Source organism: Saccopteryx bilineata, chromosome 5, assembly GCF_036850765.1.
Source record: "Saccopteryx bilineata isolate mSacBil1 chromosome 5, mSacBil1_pri_phased_curated, whole genome shotgun sequence".
NCBI classification, from domain to species: Eukaryota; Metazoa; Chordata; class Mammalia; order Chiroptera; family Emballonuridae; genus Saccopteryx; species Saccopteryx bilineata.
The window spans coordinates 8,564,809-8,585,874 of record NC_089494.1 but is presented as its reverse complement, the minus strand read 5'-3'; the positions used below and the strand labels follow the sequence as shown (position 1 = coordinate 8,585,874).

General features: G+C 39.6%; 1 protein-coding gene across 8 annotated transcripts in view; it reads left to right on the top strand.

Moving 5' to 3' along the window:
• Window positions 1–21,066, top strand: part of LOC136337979 (nuclear body protein SP140-like protein) — an 85,717-nt gene that overhangs the window by 43,973 nt on the left and 20,678 nt on the right. For all 8 annotated transcript variants that reach the window (XM_066279930.1, XM_066279931.1, XM_066279935.1 and 5 more), the window contains 3 exons: window positions 2,007–2,126; window positions 2,963–3,016; window positions 8,410–8,475. In XM_066279930.1, the coding sequence (XP_066136027.1) occupies window positions 2,007–2,126; window positions 2,963–3,016; window positions 8,410–8,475 (240 nt within the window). The remainder of the gene's footprint in view (window positions 1–2,006; window positions 2,127–2,962; window positions 3,017–8,409; window positions 8,476–21,066) is intronic.

The following is a 21,066-nucleotide window of genomic DNA, read 5'->3' as shown; positions in this document are numbered from 1 at the left end:
TTGTTGAGTTTTATAAGTTTTTTGTAAATTTTGGATATTAGGCCCTTATCTGAGCTGTTGTTTGAAAATATCATTTCCCATTTAGTTGGCTTTCTGTTTATTTTGTTGTCAGTTTCTCTTGCTGAGCAAAAACTTTTTAGTCTGATGTAGTCTCATTCATTTATCTTTGCCTTCACTTCTCTTGCCTTTGGAGTCAAATTCATAAAATGCTCTTTAAAACCAAGGTCCATGAGTTGAGTACCTATGTCTTCTTCTATGTACTTTATTGTTTCAGGTCTTATATTTAGGTCTTTGATCCATTTTGAATTAATTTTCGTACAAGGGGACAAACTATAGTCGAGTTTCATTCTTTTGCATGTGGCTTTCCAGTTTTCCCAGCACCATTTGTTGAAGAGGCTTTCTTTTCTCCATTGTGTGTTGTTGGCCCCTTTATCAAAAATTATTTGACTATATATATGTGGTTTTATTTCTGGACTTTCTATTCTGTTCCATTGGTCTGAGTGTCTATTTTTCTGCCAATACCATGCTGTTTTGATTGTCGTGGCCCTATAATATAGTTTGAAGTCAGGTATTGTAATGCCCCCAGCTTCATTCTTTTTCCTTAGGATTGCTTTGGCTAATCAGGGTTTTTTATAGTTCCATATAAATCTGATGATTTTTTGTTCCATTTCTTTCAAGAATGTCATAGGAATTTTGATGGGAATTGCATTAAATTTATATATTGCTTTGGGTAATATGGCCATTTTGATTATATTTATTCTTCCTACCCATGAACAAGGAATATTTTTCCATCTCATTGTATCTTTTCGATTTCCCTTAACAATGCTTTGTAGTTTTCGTTATATAGGTCCTTTACATTCTTTGATATGTTTATTCCTAGGTATTTTTGTTGTTGTTGTTGCAATCGTGAAGGGGATTATTTTTTTGAGTTCGTTTTCTAATATTTCATTGTTGGCATAGAGAAAGGCTATGGACTTTTGTATGTTAATTTTGTATCCTGCGACCTTACTGTATTGGTTTATTGTTTCTAGTAATCTTTTAGTGGAGTCTTTCGGGTTTTCGATGTATAGGATCATATCATCTGCAAAAAGTGATACCTTTACTTCTTCTTTTCCGATATGGATGCCTTTTATTTCTTTCTCTTGTCTGGTTGCTCTGGCCAGAACTTTTATGACCACGTTAAATAAGAGTGGAGAGAGTGGACAACCCTGTCTTGTTCCTGATTTAAGGTGGAAAGTCCTCAGTTTTATGCCATTTAATAGGATGTTGGCTGATGGTTTATCATATATGGAAAGGGCTGATTTTTAAAACTATAAGGCTGCAGCTAATCAGTTGGCTTTAAGTGTGGTTGGTAATGTAAGTAGTCACTGGCCAATTAGGATGATTTTAAAAGTGGTTCTGGTACTTACTTTTACAGTTTTCTAAGAACAACAGTTAATTTTTTTTTTCCTGGAAGAATGCAATCTTTTAATTTTATTTTAGGGCTAAAGTAGAAAAATAAAAGCAGAGGCAGCAGAACGAGGTACAGAAGTTGGAAACGCACTTCTCTGTAGGATCTCGGGTGTGATTACTGAGCAGGCATATTTTTTCTGAGGAAGCAGTTCATCCTGACTCAGGATATCAGCGTGCTGCTTGAGGGCACCAGGAACTCTTCCCAATCTCAGGCTCAGCAGCCCTGGCGGCAACTTTCTTGTTTCTCTTCAGTATCTGGTGAGCTAGAAGCTCCCCAAACGAGTAGAGAGGGAGAATCTGGAGAGTTTGCCTCTAGCCCACTCTCTGGTGATGAACAAGGTACGCATGAACTTAAAGACATAATAAAAATGGAAACAGTGTTCTGATAAAAAAAAAGTAACAAGAGAGAAAACAGTAGATTTAAAGGCGGAGTCAGACAAAGGGTTAGATCGATGAAAGATTTCAGAGGAAAACGTAGAAAATGGGGATAAAAAAATTGATATACAAATCTTAAGGTAAGTGAAAGTTCTTTATAAATCACAATTTTGTTCCAGGAGAACTCTCAGTACCAACAGGTGGAAATAAGGCGTATTCCGACGTTATGTGCTCCTCAGAAGACGAGCCAGGAAGTCTAGAAGCAGTGACTGAAAGCAGTCGAGCACGTGACACAACAGGTGAGGCTGTCCAAAGGTCATGGCGTAAGGGTGGGTCCACAGGTACCACAGACCCCAGGTAGAGTGTGACAGGTGGTCCAGTCCATCCCACTATCCTGTTCTTTGCATTTTTCTCAACACGACCCTTTTGGGAACAGCAGGGAGGCACGAGAACATTATCCTGTCATGTTAACAGGATGGGTCCTGTTGGTTATATGTGGTTGATGTAGTAGAAGGACTCTCTTAATATGACAATATCTAGTTTAGTACATTAGTATATTAGAAGTAACTTTGTATTCATACAGTGATTTCCACCCTTGTCCTACCCAGATATCTATGGAATATGAAAAAAAGAAGGAGGATGTACTTCTGCTAGTAGATAATAGTGTCAATTTTTTACAACCTTAGAAAGACCTCAAAGACAGCTGATCCTGCCACTTGTCAGCAGGGGAGACTTCAGATCAACTGCTCTTAACCCAGCACATCTTTTTGATGGATGTCCTTGGCATGTCACTAATTTATATAGTGTTTCCCTACAAACTTTAGCACATAGGGTATTATTTAATCCTCACAGAAATTCATCAGACTGAGACAGGATAGGACACCTGTTCTTATCTGTCAGTGAATTGAACTATGTAGGTATTTAAGAGTGTTTTTAAACCCCACTGAGAAATAAAGGAAGACCCTGGACTCCCACTTCTCATTCAGAAGATATTTAGTTTTTTTAAAAGGAAGAGAAAAATGATAAACCAAATGACTTTAAAAAAAACTTAAGCCTTCTATATAGTATGCATCATCCTAGTATTGGTAACTTTTAGTTCTTAATTTCTACTTTATATCAACTTCTTGTTTTCTAGATAATGTGGCTCTTGGGAACAGCTCTACTTTGGGAAGGATCAAGAGGAAAAGAAGTAAGAGTGAATAAAATTTTATGTGATTTTCATGTTAAAGTGAATTTTTAAATGGAAGTTTTATATTCTTCTTTATAAGAATGTGATGATAATATGACAGTCCCTCAAATATGTTCTTATCCTGATCTCTGGAATTTGTAATGTTTTTTTTCTTCCATGGCAAAAGGGAGATTACCTTGCAAATTTGGGCGCCACCAGTATAATTAATGAGTTTCAGAGTGAAGAGCTATTCCTAGATGTGGAAGATAGTCACAGAAACATGCAGTGTTGCTGCCTGTGAAGATGGAGGAGAGGAACAAGGAATATGGGTTACAAGTAGAACTTGGACAACGGAAAACTACTCAGCCATGAAAAAGGAGGAAACCTTATCTTTTATGACAGCATGGATAGACCTGGGAAGTATTATGCTAAGAGATAATCCAGTCAGAGAAAGACAAGCACCATATGATTTTACTTATATGTGGCACCTAAGGAACAAAATAAACCAACAAACAAAATAGAAACAGACTCATAGATGTGAAGAACAGGCTGACAGCTGTCAGAGGGAATGGTGGTCAGAGGACTACATGAAAAAGGTGAAGGGATTAGGCAAAGAAAAACTCATAGAGGTGAGACAGCAGTACATGGAGATTAAGAGAGGGAAGGGGTGGGGGCAGGTAGAGGAGGGTGAAGGGGAGAAAAATGGTGACAGAAAGAAGCGACTTGGGGTAGTGAACGCACAATACAACTTACATCATCTGCTGAGATGACATTATTTAATAAAATTAGTAGATTCACTGTCAAGAAATTGTGTTCTGTAGAAGTGACCAAGAATGTGGCTTAATAACTTTTTGCTGATGCCTCAGAAGTAGCAAAATATCAGAATAATTCAGTCACATAAAAAGTTTTTTGAAGAGATTAAATGCATATCTTACAGATCCCCTCAGCCATGTCAGCGTAGATAAAAAAAATAGAGATATAATTATGTAGGAAAATTTGTGGAGGGGCTCTTGTCTATGGAGTACATCTCCGTGACATACATGGGAGATCTGTAAAGTTCTTGAGAATTTTATACCAACAGAAACAGAGACATCTATGCTTAATCCCTGGAACCTGTAATCTCTTACTTCACATGGTGAGAGAGACTTTGAGGATGTGATAAGGATATTGAAATGGGGAGGCTGTCTTGGATTATCTTGATGGTCCCAATTGGATTATCACATGGGTCCTGAAAATCAGAAAACCTTTCCTGCTGTGAAAGAGGGAATAATGATCTGAGTGATGCAGTGAGGCTGGCTTTGAACATGCAGGCAGGGGACCCTGAGGCAAGAATACGGAAGCCGGAAAAGATTTTCAAAAACGGATTATTTCCTACAACCTCCGAAAAGAACAGCCCTGTGGGTACCTAAATTTTAGCCCAGTGAGACTTGGGTTAGATGACTGACCTTCAGATATGTAAAATAATAAATTTGTGTTGTTTTAAGCTACAAAGTTTATGATAACTTATTACAGTAGCTATGACAACAAATATTTTTTATACTCCCCCCGAAATGAATATTCACCTTTGTATGGTTAGATTACATCTTTTAAAATGGCAACTTATATTTTTTAATGCTTATATCTTCATGTTTAAAAAATTTTTAAATATATGAACTTTATAAATTTGATATATATGTTTAGTTTTTTTCTATGCATTAATTAGCACATTTAGAATGATATTTTCTATCTAAAAAGTCTATTTATACTGTTCCATTTTCCTTTAAATTAGTAGATCATGTATAAGACAATATAAACATTTAATATTTTGCCAACTTACCTTTTAAAAAGTTCTCTTTTGAGATAAAATTTACAGCAAAATGTAACTGTAAAGAGGTTGAGAATAGCATTTGATGCATTCTGACATGCATTGTCCTGTATAACTCAAATCCTAATAAGATGCGGAATGTGACCATCACCCCAGAAAGGGCCCTTATGTTCTTCTAGTCCAGTGGTTCTCAACCTTTCTAATGCCGTGACCCCGCAATACAGTTCCTCATGTTGCGGTGACCCCAAACCAAAAAATAACTTTGGTGGCTACTTCATAACTGTAATTTTGCTACAGTTATGATTCGGAATGTAAATACCTGATATGCATTATGTATTTTCCGATGGCTTTAGGCGACCCCGCCGGGGTCGCGACCCACAGGTTGAGAACCGCTGTTCTAGTATATCCTTAACCCTCACTCATCAAACACAATTACTACTCTTATTTTTTCATGATACCTCAATTTGGCTTGTTTGCCAATTACAAATAAATAAGGTTTTTAGAACATATTCTGTTTTGGTGCAGTGTTTCATTCAGCACAATTCCTTTTTATTTTATTTTAACCTATATTGTTGAATGTACCAATATAGCTTCTTTCTTCTGATTGCAGTGAATGCACACTGTATGAATCTAGCCACTACTGCATGTTCTCCTATTGATGGACACCATCAGTGTGCCAGTTTGGGGCTAATATGAAGACATTGCAATGAACATTCTTGTAAAATGCTTTCTGTGGCTTCATGCCTTCATAGACCTTGAATACATCCCTAGAAGTGACTTTTCTGAGATATGATACGGGTGCATCACTTCTTTGTCCCCCAGCACCAATGTAGGGTCAATGCGGCACAAAAAGACTTAGCCAGGCTGAGGAATACGAGCTTCAGAAACTGTTCCCCGCTGTCAGAAACCCCGGCTTAGAAGGGGGCTGCTAGTACACCTGCTCAAACCTTCAGGCAGTCTCCTCTGAGCAGAGGAGGGAGACCTTGTTATCCGGGATATTTCTGAGGAGGGAGACGTTCTCTGTTCTATACCAGTCAGGAAACGTCTGCCCTCGGGCCTGGACGGCTACATTAGATACTCGGAGGCGCATGGAAGTCCACCAAGAAGTGCCCTGAGCAAACCCACTTCACCCGGGGCACTCCGGTGAATTTCCCCATGAAGACACCACTTCCACCAGCCCCTTCACTACTTGGACCAGTGGGGGTGGGACTGAGGCCATCTGGTTTGTTTCTCACAGCATTTAACCCTAAGTGCTCTGGGTCTCCTGGGCCCACTCCCAATCTGCCGTTCACCACGTTTCCGTGAGCGAGGCCAGTGAGTACCTGGCTTTCACTTAAGAAGCATCCTCTCAAGGGCATATACACAGGGACCCTGGGAGAGAAGCATTTACAGTGAGGCCCCTTCATGTGATGGGCACCAGCCAGGGCCAGATGAAGAGTGCCCCCGTGTGAGCCCTGGCTGTGGCCTGATCGTTCCCACTTCCATTCACTGCGTCTAGTCCTTGCTGCTCAGAGGGGCTCTGCCTGGGGGTGCAGAGGCAGGGGACGGCTCCTGTTTCCTCTGCACCAGACAGAACGGCAGACCCAGCATCTCCTCGGTGGGAGAGCTGGACCACGCGCATGGGCCTGGAAGAAGGGTTCACGGCGGTTCTGAGAGACAGATATTATTAATGCTTCTTCCTCCCTCGGACGTCCTAAAGTGTATGGTGTTCCTTCCTCAGATGCCTGGATCTTTGCTCTTCCTCGACTGTCCCCCAAAATCTGTGTGTACCCTCCCAGTGGCTATAACTGCATCTCTCTTCCTCAGTCATCTTTCATTGTTACTCAGACTTTTTATCCAGAAGGATCAGATACAAGCAGGAAAAGGCATTTCATAAAATGTAGCCAGAACTAAATCTGACTCCCCCAGGCACTCAGGGTGGTTGGAAAAGGAGGCGTCGTCCAGGGCAGGTCAGGACAGAATCCTGACTTCTTAGAATCAGCCGATATAACACCGTTCACCCTCAGTGCTTTGGTCCTGATCATGATGCAGGAGGAGCTGGTCCTTTTCTGGGAACAGCTGTCTTCAGTGACCAAAGAGCCATACAGAGGTGTGTAGACAGGAGAGGAGGGATGTTGAGTCACATGATCAGTGCATTGGGAGACGCACCATTGTCAGACTCAGATGGCCCAGCCAGCCAGGCTCATGACACGCACAAGCTTCTAGGGTCGCAATGGTGTGGCCAGTCAGCTGCTCTGTAAGTTGAAGTGTGGATTGCGTTGACGCCCCACACACAGCCACAGGAGGGCTTGGCGGCCTGATCAGTGTGTCAGGAGCAGACAGAGAAAGCGCCGAGTGATGGCTCCCTGACCGAGGGATGAGCAGGCGGGCTTTGGGGGAAGTCATGAGCCTGGCGTGCAGCAGTAGCCCCGACATCAGAATCGTGGTGTCAGCCTCTGTCTGCAGAGACCAGGTACTGGGCATTTCCATGAGAGTTCCCCACAAGTTCATGTCCACAGTCACGGTCTGAGAGAGAGGTACCTGCCCCTTGCCAGCCCGTGGTTTTCCGCTTGACTAGCACAGCACCTAGGCCCCGTGCGAAAGCCCAGTTGTCTGAGTTCTGCCAGCCAGAGGAGGGACCAAATTTGCTTTGGCTTCTGCCACGTTGGCTGTGAAACCAAGCAGCCACAGCAGCCCTGTGGACACCGGCTGTCAGCTTAGCCAGGCATGTGAACACCAGGCCCAGGCCACCAGGGGAATCTTGAATTCAGGACACCGTGCGATCATTGTTTGCTGTGAAGGAGACAGCCCAGCTGTCCTTGGGTCACCGTCCCCACATTCTTGAATGTACCAGTTCTACTTGAAGGGCATGACTTTCAGGCCCTTCCTGCCTTGTAAGTCCTAGAACTGAGTTGACCCACCTCGAAGTGGGCCTCCCTCCATGGACTGAGGCTTCGCCTTCAGCAGTAGAAATCTAGTAGCTGACCGGCATGACATTCCTAATAATAAGATACCACCTCTATTGACCAGTGCCAGTGGTCTTCTCACATTCACGTGTTTCATGTCATTCACACGAAAGCGAAAACAGTCACACAAAGACCCACTGTGGGTCCTTACCTTCTCCAGGGGCCTCAGGCACTTGATTAAACACAAGTGAGACGATCTGTCTCATACCTGCGGGAGTCCAGGGATTATTTCATGGAAATGCCTCCATATCAAAGTCAAGACTGTTTCCTCGACTTGTATAGGGTCCATGACATTCCTTAGGAATGGAATAATGAAGAGTGCTTCCCATCGCACGTTTGAATGGACACTTACGAAGGGAACATGCTGTACATAACCACAATTTTCATCCAGTCTAGGGCACCGGCTGCGGTTTGTTGTCTGCCTTTAAAAAACAAAACAGTGAAGGCTGTCTCTTCTTGTCTCCCAAGTCTTTGCAGCGCAGGATATATCTTTGTAATCAACCTCACGCTGCTCCCATGATAATTAGGAACCCCCCCGCCTTTTTTTTTTCTTTTTTGGTGGATCAAAGTCTGAAAAAAGTCCTCGAATGCTACCAAACCTACAAGGCTTTGAGAATTATATTCATGGTTCTGAATAATTAACTTTATCCTCTTCCTTTTTGAAGAAAAAAAGAAAGGACATTCCTGGACAAGAATGAAAAGGAAGCAGTGGAGAAACCCCCGCGGCAAAGGTAAGCAGGCCAGGTGCGGGAGTCCCACCTCTGACTGTCCTGGGGACGCCTGTGGCCCCGCAGACCCCGGAGGGCCCTCGGATTCCCTGCTGCTCCGTCAGGCGGGAGGGAGGCCAAGACACTGGAACAGAGAGGCCTGGAAAGGCAGAGGCCTCAACAAAACGGTTTATTCTCCTCCACGTAGTCATCCAGAATTAAATGATCAGGCTGATAGGGAGACACTGCTTCCCCAGTATACGGCTTCTTTACTGGGTCAAGAAATTTTTGTTAATTTGGAAAGATGTTCCAAAGAAGGCTCAACGAAGAAAGCAAACTGGGTGTGTCTGTGTGTGTGCACATGTGGTAAAAAACATATACATATAATTCTATGTACACACAAACATATACATGGGTGCAGATGTGTATATGCGTATTTATTTGTGTTTATCCATCTCTATATATAAACACAGAGATACAGAAAAAAATCCATGGCAATTCATCCACAAAAACATATGTAGTGATTACATTCAGCCATTGAACTGTAGATGATGTTTATACTTTTCATCTGTGTTTTTAAACTGTATGTTGTGTATATTCAAAATAGTAAACATGTTCAACTGTTGAAATGAAAAAATATTATTTAAATAGTAGCATATGCCTATTTTTATGTACATATAAAAGAGAAGGGTTATGATAATTGGGGGACCAGTGTAAATGGGTGTTGAGGGGGTATTCCGAGATCACGGAGGTCTTTTTGGTTTGTGTACTCTGTGAGAGGGGCTCTAAGATATTTGATGTAATCAAATGTAGAACGGCTATTACAAAAATTTTGACACCCATTGTCTTCCACATCCAGTTAATTCTCTTTATATATCCTCTTATTTGTCTTTTAGTAATTCGTTTTTGGGTAATTTTGGGTTACTCTGTGGCATTTCTTTACACAGTATTCTTCAGCCAATAGATTATGGCTTACTTAGACAATAGCCTGTTGTTTTACAAACCAGGAGTTTTTTATTCAAAAGTGTTGTATGAGTAGCTTTTTTTTTGTTTTGCCAGTTCAATGAGTAGATTAAGGATGATTTAGATCTATAGAGTATTAGAGGAGGTGATTTATATATTGGATGAGAGAGGATGCACAAATGAACTTTAAACCCCTCAGGTCTTATTCAAGAGTTGGCAAGGGATGTTAATTTTCCATTCCTGCATGAAAAATTACCAAGAGCTTAGTGACTGAACACAAGACCTATTGTCTTACAGTTCTGTGGGTTGCAAGTCTGGATGGGTGCAATACAGTCCTATGCTTAACGTGTCATGGGCTAAAATCAAGATGTCCACTATTTACTCTTATTTGGAGACTCTGGGGAGATTTATTCAAACTGTCGACAGAATCTAGTTCCTTGTGATTGTAGGACTGAGATTCCAGTTTTGTTGCTGATGGTGGCCAGAGCTCATTCTTAGTTCCTAGAGGCCACTCACTTTCCTTGATGTATGACCCATATATATTCAATCCAGTGATAGCTTGTAGAGTTTTTCTCAATCCTTCTTAATCTTTGAATCTATGGCATCCTTTTCTGATACTACCTAGAGAAAACTCTCTACTTTTAAAGGGCTTCTGTAGTTAAATTGGACCCACCAGGAGGAAATTCCTTCCTTCCTTCCTTCCTTCCTTCCTTCCTTCCTTCCTTCCTTCCTTCCTTCCTTCCTTCCTTCCTTTTCTTTCTGTCATTCACTAAATTCTATTTTCCTTTCAGTTTTATTGGGCTATAATTGACATACAACACTGTATAAATTTAAGGTGCATAGCATAATGACTTGACTTACATATATTGTGAACTAATATTTACAGTAATTTCAATTAAGATCCACCATCTCATATAGACACACTAAAAGAAGTATATTTCCTTGTGATGAGAACTTTTAAAATTTACTCTCTTGGTAACTTACAAATATACAACAGTGTTAACTATAGTCATCATGGTGTATATTACATTTATAGTACTTGTTTATCTTACAACTGGAAGTTTATACGTTTTGATAACCTTCTTTCAATTCCTCTAGTTTCCATTGCCCACTGTGGCAAAAACAAATTGGTTCTCTTTTTCTATTTTTTTTAAAGATTTCACATTTAAATGAAGTCATACAGTATTTGTCTTTCTCTGGCGTATTTCACTTACGTACTGCCTTCAAGGTCCATCCATGCTGTTAAAATGGGCAAAATGCATGATGTTCCTTTCTTTTTCTTCTTTTTTCTTTATGAATTCCATTGTGTGTATGTATCACATTGTTATTTATTTATTTATTTATTTATTTATTTATTTACTTATTATGGAGACAGAGAGTGAGTCAGAGAGAGGGATAGACAGACAGACAGGAACGGAGAGAGATGAGAAGCATCAATCGTTAATTTTTCATTGTGCGTTGCAACACCTTAGTTGTTCATTGATTGCTTTCTTATATGTGTCTTGACCGCGGACCTTCAGCAGACTGAGTAACCTCTTGCTGGAGCCAGCGACCTTGGGTTCAAGCTGGTGGGCTTTTTTTGCTCAAACCAGATGAGCCCGCGCTCAAGCTGGCGACCTCGGGGTCTCGAACCTGGGTCCTCTGCATCCCAGTCCAACGCTCTATTCACTGTGCCACTACCTGGTCAGGCTGTATCACATTTTCTTTATTTATTTATCTGTTGTTGGATACATAGGTTGTTTCTATTTCTTGGCATTGTGAAAAATGTTTCAGTGAACAAGGGGGCACTATCTCCTTGACATAGCTATTTTGTGTTTTTTGGATAGTTACCCAGAAATGAAATTGCTGCATCATATGGTAGTTCTATGTTTATGTTTTTGTGTAATCTCCATACGGTTTTCTCTACTGGTTGCACAAATTTACAATCTTATCTGCAGTGCTCACGGGTTCCCTTTTCTCACCAGCATTGGTTATCTCTTGTCTTGATAACATTTGTTTCTTAATATCACTTCTGCATTATAACATAACTTAAAAATTGGGAAATATGACATTCACAGAGTTTAGAAAGGAAATCGTGGAGGGTCTTTTTAGAGTTCTGCTTACCACAGTAAGGTTTAAGTAAACCTCTAGAAAATAATTTCAGATGAGCCATTGCTTTTTCCTAAGTGAATAATATAGGCTATTCTTATCAGCTGGGACATCAAACAAAGTTGAGCGGAAATACACTAAAGATTTGTTTATAGAAGAGGGTATAGTAATTGGGTTAGGCGCTATAGAGAAGTGAGGTATTCCTGTTTTGTTTATTACCTACAGATCTTGAATCACGCATACTAATATTCAAAATATAAAAGAATTTTGCAGGAATTTTAAACTTATTCCTTCTTTACAACACTTAATCTGGTAGCTTCATTTGCATATTAGATCTGTATTGATTAAATACGTAAGGGAGTTTAAAAGAAAAGAAAAGAAAAAAGAAGTAAGAAAGATGTTCATTAGGTAATGTTCTGAAAGTAGCAGTTACTGGTTGGGACATAGGAACTTTTGGTCACTTGACTATCCTTTTTTATAGAAATACTATCAAATGTATTGTTTACTTTTGATGTATCAGAAGTTCTGCATTGAAACTCGAAGTCGTCACCTGTGCAGTTTTGTCATTTATTAAGATATGTGCAAGTTAGAGTCATAGTGAGAGTACAAAGAGGAAGTGGAGTTGTGTCAGTGGGAGACTGTAGCTTTGGCAAAGACAAGCTCATGATGAACAGCAGAGAGGTCACAACATTCAATTATAAGGGTATACTGCATGTGAATGGAGCACTGGGTTCATCCACCGAGGAGAATAAAACGGAGTCTATGTGATCAATCATATCATAATAGTTGACCTTACAGTATGTGCTAAAAAGAATGATTTTCTTTCACAAAAATTGAAAAGGTGTCAAGCACCTTCATGAAAGTTTTGATGAGGGATTCAGGACAGAGTGTGACCAAATATCTTTTTTTAAAAAATAAATTTGTATTAATTTTAATGGGGTGACATCAATAAACCAGGGTACATATATTCAAAGAAAACATCTCCAGGTTATCTTGTCATTCAATTATGTTGCATACCCACCACCCAAAGTCAGATTGTCCTCCGTCACCTTCTATCTGGTTTTCTTTGTGTCCCTCCCCCTCCCCTTTCCCCTCTCCCTCCCTCTCCTATCCCCCCTCCCCAACCACCACACTCTTGTCCATGTCTCTTAGTCTCGTTTTTATGTCCCACCTATGTATGGAATCATGCAGTTCTTAGTTTTTTCTGATTTACTTATTTCACTCCGTATAATGTTATGAAGATCCAACCATTTTGTTGTAAATGATCTGATGTCATAATTTCTTATGCTGAGTAGTATTCCATAGTGTATATGTGCTACATCTTCTTTATCCAGTCTTCTATTGAAGGGTTTTTTTGGTTGTTTCCATGTCTTGGCCACTGTGAACAATGCTGCAATGAACATGGGGCTACATGTGTCTTTATGTATCAATGTCTCTGAGTTTTGGGGGTATATACCCAGTAGAGGGATTGCTGGGTCATAAGGTAGGACTATTTTCAATTTTTTGAGGAACCACCATACTTTCTTCCATAATGGTTGTACTACTTTACATTCCCACCAACAGTGAATGAGGGTTCCTTTTTCTCCACAGCCTCTCCAACACTTGCTATTACCTGTCTTGTTGGTAATAGCTAATCTAACAGGTGTGAGGTGGTATCTCATTGTAGTTTTGATTTGCGTTTCTCTAATAACTAATGAAGATGAGCATCTTTTCATATATCTGTTGGCCATCTGTATTTCTTTCTGGGAGAAGTTTCTGTTCATGTCCTATTCCCATTTTTTTATTGCATTGTTTGTTTGTTGTTGAGTTTTATGAGTTCTTTGTATATTTTGGATATTAGGCCCTTATCTGAGCTGTTGTTTGAAAATATCATTTCCCATTTAGTTGGCTGTCTGTTTATTTTGTTGTCAGTTTCTCTTGCTGAGCAAAAACTTCTTAGTCTGATATAGTCCCATTCATTTATTTTTGCCTTCACTTCTCTTGCCTTTGGAGTCGAATTCATAAAATGCTCTTTAAAACCAAGGTCCATGAGTTGAGTACCTATGTCTTCTTCTATGTACTTTATTGTTTCAGGTCTTATATTTAGGTCTTTGATCCATTTTGAATTAATTTTCGTACAAGGGGACAAACTATAGTCGAGTTTCATTCTTTTGCATGTGGCTTTCCAGTTTTCCCAGCACCATTTGTTGAAGAGGCTCTCTTTTCTCCATTGTGTGTTTTGGCCCCTTTATCGAAAATTATTTGACCATATATATGTGGTTTTATTTCTGGACTTTCTATTCTGTTCCATTGGTCTGAGTGTCTATTTTTCTGCCAATACCATGCTGTTTTGATTGTCATGGCTCTATAATATAGTTTGAAGTCAGGTATTATAATGCCCCTAGCTTCATTCTTTTTCCTTAGGATTGCTTTGGCAATTCGGGGTTTTTTATAGTTCCATATAAATCTGATGATTTTTTGTTCCATTTCTTTAAAAAATGTCATTGGAATTTTGATGGGAATTGCATTAAATTTATATATTGCTTTGGGTAATATGGCCATTTTGATTATATTTATTCTTCCTATCTGAGAACAAGGAATATTTTTCCATTTCATTGTACCTTTTTTGATTTCCCTTAACAATACTTTGTAGTTTTCATTATATAGGTCCTTTACATTCTTTGTTATGTTTATTCCTAGGTATTTTATTATTTTTGTTGCAATCATGAAGGGGATTTTTTTTAGTTCATTTTCTTTTTTTTTTTTTTTTTACACAGAGACAGAGAGTCAGAGAGAGGGATAGACAGACAGGAACGGAGAGAGATGAGAAGCATCAATCATTAGTTTTTTGTTGCGACATCTTAGTTGTCCATTGATTGCTTTCTCATATGTGCCTTGACTGTGAGGCTATAGCAGACTGAGTAACCCCTTGCTCGAGCCAGCGACCTTGGGTCCAAGCTGGTGAGCTTTTTGCTCAAACCAGATGAGCCCTCACTGAAGCTGGTGACCTTGGGGTCTCGAACCTGGGTCTTCCGCAACCCAGTCCAACACTCTATCCACTGCGCAACCGCCTGGTCAGGCTAGTTCGTTTTCTAATGTTTCATTGTTGGTATATAGAAAGATTATGGACTTTTGTATATTAATTTTGTATTCTGCGCCCTTACTGTATTGGTTTATTGTTTCTAGTAATCTTTTAGTGGAGTCTTTGGGGTTTTCGAAGTATAGGATCATATCATCTGCAAAAAGTGATACCTTTACTTCTGATATGTATGCCTTTTATTTCTTTCTCTTGTCTGATTGCTCTGGCTAGAACAGCGGTTCTCAACCTGTGGGTCGCGACCCCAGCGGGGTCGCCTAAAGCCATCGGAAAATACATAATGCATATCAGGTATTTACATTCCGAATCATAACTGTAGCAAAATTACAGTTATGAAGTAGCTACCAAAATTATTTTTTGGTTTGGGGTCACCGCAACATGAGGAACTGTATTGCGGGGTCACGGCATTAGAAAGGTTGAGAACCACTGGGCTAAAACTTCTAGCACCACGTTAAATAAGATTGGGGAGAGTGGAAACCCTGTCTTGTTCCTGATTTAAGAGGGAAAGTCCTCAATTTTATGCCATTTAATATGATGTTAGCTGATGGTTTATAATATATGGCCTTTATCATGTTGAGATATTTTCCTTCTTTTTTTTTTTTTTTTTGTATTTTTCTGAAGTTGGAAACGGGGAGGCAGTCAGACAGACTCCCACATGCGCCTGACCGGGATCCACCCAGCACACCCACCAGGGGGCGATGCTCTGCCCATCTAGGGCATCACTCCGTTGCGACCAGAGCCATTCTAGCGCCTGAGGCAGAGGCCATGGAGCCATCCTCAGTGCCCGGGCCAACTTTGCTCCAATGGAGCCTTGGCTGTGGGAGGGGAAGAGAGAGACAGAGAGGAAGGAGAAGGGGAGGGGTGGAGAAGCAGATGGGCACTTCTCCTGTGTGCCCTGGCCGGGAATTGAACCCAGGACCCCTGCACGCCAGGCCGATGCTCTACCACTGAGCCAACCGGCCAGGGCCGAGATATTTCCCTTCTATACCCATTTTGTTGAGTGTCTTAAACATAAAATTGTGTTGTATTTTATCGAATACATTTTCTGCATCTACTGATAAGATCATGTGGTTTTTGTTCTTTGTTTTGTTGATATGGTGTATTGCATTAACCGTTTTACCTATGTTGAACCATCCTTGAGATTCTGGGATGAATCCCACTTGATCATGATGTATTTTTTTTTAATATGTTGTTGTATTTGATTTGCTAGTATTTTGTTTTGTATTTTAGCATCTGTATTCATTAGAGTTATTGGCCTGTAGTTTTCTTTTTTTGTGCCATCCTTGCCAGGTTTCGGTATGAGGGTTATATTGGCCTCATAAAATGTGTTTAGAACTATTGCTTCTTCTTCAATTTTTTGGAAGACTTAGAGTAGAATAGGAACCAAGTCTTCTTTGAATGTTTGATAGAATTTACTAGTATAACCCTCTGGGCCTGGACTTTTATTTTGGGGGAGGTTATTAATAGTTTTTTCTATTTCCTCCCTGCTAATTGGTCTGTTTAGGCTTTCTGCTTCTTCATGACTCAGTCTAGGAAGGTTGTATTGTTCTAGGAATTTATCCATTTCATCTAGATTGTTGAATTTGGTGGCATATAGTTTTTTGTAGTATTCTACAATAATTCTTTGTATATCTCTGATGTCTGCGCTTCTCCTGTGTGCCCTGGCCGGGAATCAAACCCGGGACTTCTGCACGCCAGGTCGACGCTCTACCACTGAGCCAACCGGCCAGGGCCTTGCCCATTTTTTGATTGGATTGTCTTCCTGGTATTGAGTTTTACAAGTTCTTTATAAGTTTTGGTTATTAACCCCTTATCAGACATATTGTCAAATATATTCTCCCATTGTATAGTTTGTCTTTTTATTCTGTTCTTATTGTCTTTAGCTGTGCAGAAGCTTTTTTGTTTGATAAAGTCCCATTTGTTTATCCTGTTGTTTATTTCTCTTGCCCGTGGAGATAAAGCGGCACATATATTGCTGCGAGAGATGTCGGAGAGCTTACTGCCTATGTTTTCTTCTAAGATGCTCATGGTTTTACAGCTTACATTTAAGTCTTTTATCCATTTTGAGTTTATTTTTGTGAATGGTGTCAGTTGGTGGTCCAGTTTCATTTTATTTTTTTGTCTAATTTTCCCAACACCATTTGTTGAAGAGGCTGTCTTTACTCCAATGTATGTTCTTACCTCCTTTGTCAAATATCAGTTGTCAATAAAAGTGTGGGTTTATTTTGGGTTCTCAGTTCTGTTCCATTGATCTATATGCCTATTCTTATGCCAGTACCAGGCTGCTTTGAGTACAATGGCCTTATAATATATTGATAACTTGATATCCGGAAGTGTGATACCTCCTGCTTTATTCTTCCTTTTCAAGATTGCTGAGGCTATTTGTGTTCTCTTTTGGTTCCATATAAATTTTTGGAATATGTGTTCTATATCCTTGAAGTAAGTCATTGGTATTTTAATTGGTATTGTATTGAATTTATAAATTGCTTTGGGTAATATAGACATTTTAATGATGTTTATTCTTCCTAACCATGAGCATGGAATATGCCTCCACTTGTTTGTATCTTCCCTTTTATAATTTTTTGAGTATAAGTCTTTAATCTCCCTGGTTAAATTTATTCCTAGGTACTTTATTTTTTTGGTTGTAATGGTAAAGGGGATTGCTTCCTTAATTTCTCTTTCTGACAGTTCATTGTTGGTGTATGAAAATGCCTCTGATTTCTGAGTATTAATTTTATATCCTGCCTCCTTGCTGAATTCATTTATCAGGTCCAGTAGTTTTTTGACTGAGACTTTAGGGTTTTCTATATACAATATCATATGATCTGCAAATAATGATAGTTTTACTTCTTCTTTTCCAATTTGGGATGCCTTTCTTCTTCTTGTCTGCTGTGGCTAGGACTTCCAGAACTATGTTGAATAAGAGTGGTGAAAGGGGGGCACCCCTGCCTTGTTCCTGATCTTAAGGGGATTGCTTTTAATTTTTGTCCATTGAGTATGATGTTGGCTGTGGGTTTGTCATAGATTACCTTTATCATTTTGAGGTATGTTCCCTATATTCCCACTTTGCTGAGAGTTGTGATCATGAATGGGTGCTGGATTTTATCAAATGCTTTTTTTGCATCTATTGAAATTATCATGTGGTTTTTCTCCTTCCTTTTGTTTATGTGATGAATCATATTGATTGATTTGCAAATATTGTACCAACCTTGTCTCCCAAGAATAAATTCCACTTGATCATGTTGTATGATTTTTTTCATATATTGCTGGATCTGGTTTGCTAATATTTTGTTGAAGATTTTAGCATCTAAATTCATCAGGGTTATTGGCCTATAGTTTTCTTTCATTGTGTTTTCTTTGCCTGTTTTTCGAATCAGAATTATACTTGCCTCATAAAAGGAGCTTGGAAGTCTTCCTTCCTCTTGAATTTTTTGAAATAGCTTGAGAAGTTTAAGAGTTAGTTCTTCTTTGAATATTTGGTAGAATTCACTTGTGAAGCCATCAGGCCCAGGACTTTTCTTTTTTTGGAGTTTTTTGATAACTGTTTCAATCTCATTTGTGTAATTGGTTTGTTTAGGTTTTCTGATTCTTTGAGATTAAGTTTTGGAAGATTATGTTTCAAGGGATTTGTCCATTTCATCTAGGTTGTCTAGTTTTCTGCTGTACAGTTCTTCATAGTATTTTCTTACAATATTTTGTATTTCTGTTGTGTCAGTTGTTATTTCTCCGCTCTCGTTTCTAATTTTATTTATTTGAGTCTTCTTTTTTTCTTGGTAAGTCTGGTTAAAGGTTCATTGATCTTGTTTACCTTTTCAGGGAACCAGCTCCTGGTTTCATTAATCCTCTGTATTGTTTTTTAGCCTCTATGTCATTTATTTCTGCTCTGGCCTTTATTATTTCCTTCCTTCTACTACCTCTGGGCTTTCCTTGCTGTTCTTTTTCTAGTTCTTTCAGATGCAGGGTCAAGTTGTTTATTTGACCTTTTTCTAGCTTCTTGAGGTATGCCTGTAATGCTATGAACTTCCCTCTCAGGACTGCTTTTGCTGTGTCCCATAAATTTTGAGTTGATGTATGCTCATTATCATTCATTTCTAGGAATTTTTAAATTTCTTCTTTGATCTCATTGTTAACCCATTCGTTATTTAATGACATGCTATTTAGTTTCCAAGTGTTTGAGTATTTTTCAGTTTTTCTGTTGTGGTTGATTTCTAATTTCATGCCATTGTGATCAGAAAAAGTGCTTGATATGATTTCAATCTTCTCAAATTTGTTGAGAGGGTCTATCCTAGGGAATATACCATGAGCACTTGAAAAGAATGTATATTCTGCTGTTTTAGGGTGAAAGGTTCTGAAGATATTAAATCGAGTTGATCTAATATGTCCTTTAAGTCTGCTGTTTTTTTGTTAATTTTCTTTCTAGAGGATCTATCTAGTGATGTTACTGGGGTATTGAAATCCCCTACTATTATAGTATTGCTGTTGATCTCGCCCTTTAAATCCATCAAAGTCTGCTTTATATATTTAGGTGCTCCTATATTAGATGCATAGATATTTATAATAGTTATATCTTCCTGTTGGGTTGCTCTCTTTATCATTATGTAGTGATCTTCTTTATCTCTTACCATAGCCTTTGTTTTAAAGTCCATTTTGTCTGATATAAGTATTGCTACCCCAGCTTTTTTTTCATTTCCATTTGCGTGAAATAGTTTTTTCCATCCTTTTATCTTCAGTCTGTGTGCATCTTTTGTTTTAAGGTGTGTCTCTTATAGACAGCATATGTATGAGTTTTCTTATACATGCAGCTACCCTATGTCTTTTGATCAGATCATTTAATCTATTTACATTTAAGGTTATTATTGATATGTAGTTGTTTATTGCCATTTTATTCTTTAAAACTGTTTTTCTCTTTTGCTGTATTCTTTTTCTCCTTTGATCTATTTACAACAGGCCCCTTAGCATTTCTTGCAGCCTAGGTTTGGCTGTAGTGAATTCCTTGAGTTTTTTTGTTTTTTTTTTTGTCTGGAAAGCTTTTTATTTCTCCTTCAATTTTAAACGATAGCCTTGCTGGATAAAGTAGTCTTGGTTGTAGGTTCTTGTTCTGCATTACTTTGAATATTTCTTGCCATTCCCTTCTGCCTCAAGTGTTTCTGTTGAGAAGTCGGAAGTCATCCTTATGGGGGCTCCTTTGTAGGTGATAGTCTTTTTTTCTCTGGCAGCTTTTAATATTTTCTCTTTATCACTTAGCTTTGGTATTTTAATTATGGTGTGTCTTGCTGTAGATTTCTTTGGATTTCTCTTTAATGGAGTTCTCTGTGCTCCTTGAACTTGTGAGATGTTTTCCTGCCTTAATTGAGGGAAGTTTTCAGCTATGATATGTTTGAACAAAGTCTCTATCCCTTGTTTTATCTCTTCTTCTTCAGGAACCCCTATGATGCGTATGTTATTTCTCTTCATGTTGTCACAGAGCTCTCTAAGAGTTTCCTCAGACTTTTTGAGTCTCTTTTCTTTTTTCTGCTCTGCTTCTGTGCCTTTATTTATCTTGTCCTCTAACTCGCTGATTCGATTCTCAGCTTCATCCATCCTGCTTTTAATTCCTTCCATTGTGTTCTTCATTTCTGATATTGTACTTGTCATTTCTGACTGATTCTTTTTTATTATTTCAATGTCCTTTTTTATATTTGCTATCTGTTTATTTAAGTGTTTTTAATGACCATCTATTGTTCTAATATTTTGAGCATCCTAACAATCGTTATTTTAAACTCTGCATCTGGTAATTTGATTATATCTGACTCATTCAGGTCCTTTTCTGGGGATTTTTCTTGATTCATTTGTGTTGCATTTCTCTGCCTTCTCATTTTGTCTGTGTAAAAGAAGGTTTTGGCCACTGGAGTCCACTGGGTGTGACCTCTGTATTCCCTAGGTCTGGTCTGTCTGCAGACCCGTCACCCCCTCTGCTGACCCGCCACCCCCTCTGCTGTTGCTGCCTAGGGCATTCAGGTATGGGCGTTGCCAGTGCCTGCCCACTGGGGCTGTTGCTGTGGTTTCCGCCTCTCCTTCACAGAAGTGGCTGTGACCACGTGCTCGGGTGTACAAGGCTTGGTGGCCTTGGCCTATGCCCTGCCCTCATGGGTGGCATTATGCTCAGCTCTGAGGACAGAGTTGAGCACCTTTGCTCAGCTGTGGGTCTCTGCCTGATTCCAGGCTTTCGCCCCGCCCTTGCAGGAAGAGCCCGCTCGTGGGATGGCTGCAAGCCTTGGCTCCACAGGCTGTGTGGGACTGTGTGCCTACACTCAGTAGCGGTACTCCACCTGTTCTGGGCTTTTGACTCCACCCTTGTGGGAGGAGCTAGTTCCCGCTTCAGGCCACAAGCCTCGGTTCCGCGGGCGGGGAAAGGCTGTGCTCCTGCACCCTTGCTCAAGGGCGGGTCTCCATCCCTTCCAGGGCTCCTGCCTTTCCCCCGCAGGCTGGATTGCCAGTAGCCCGCAGCT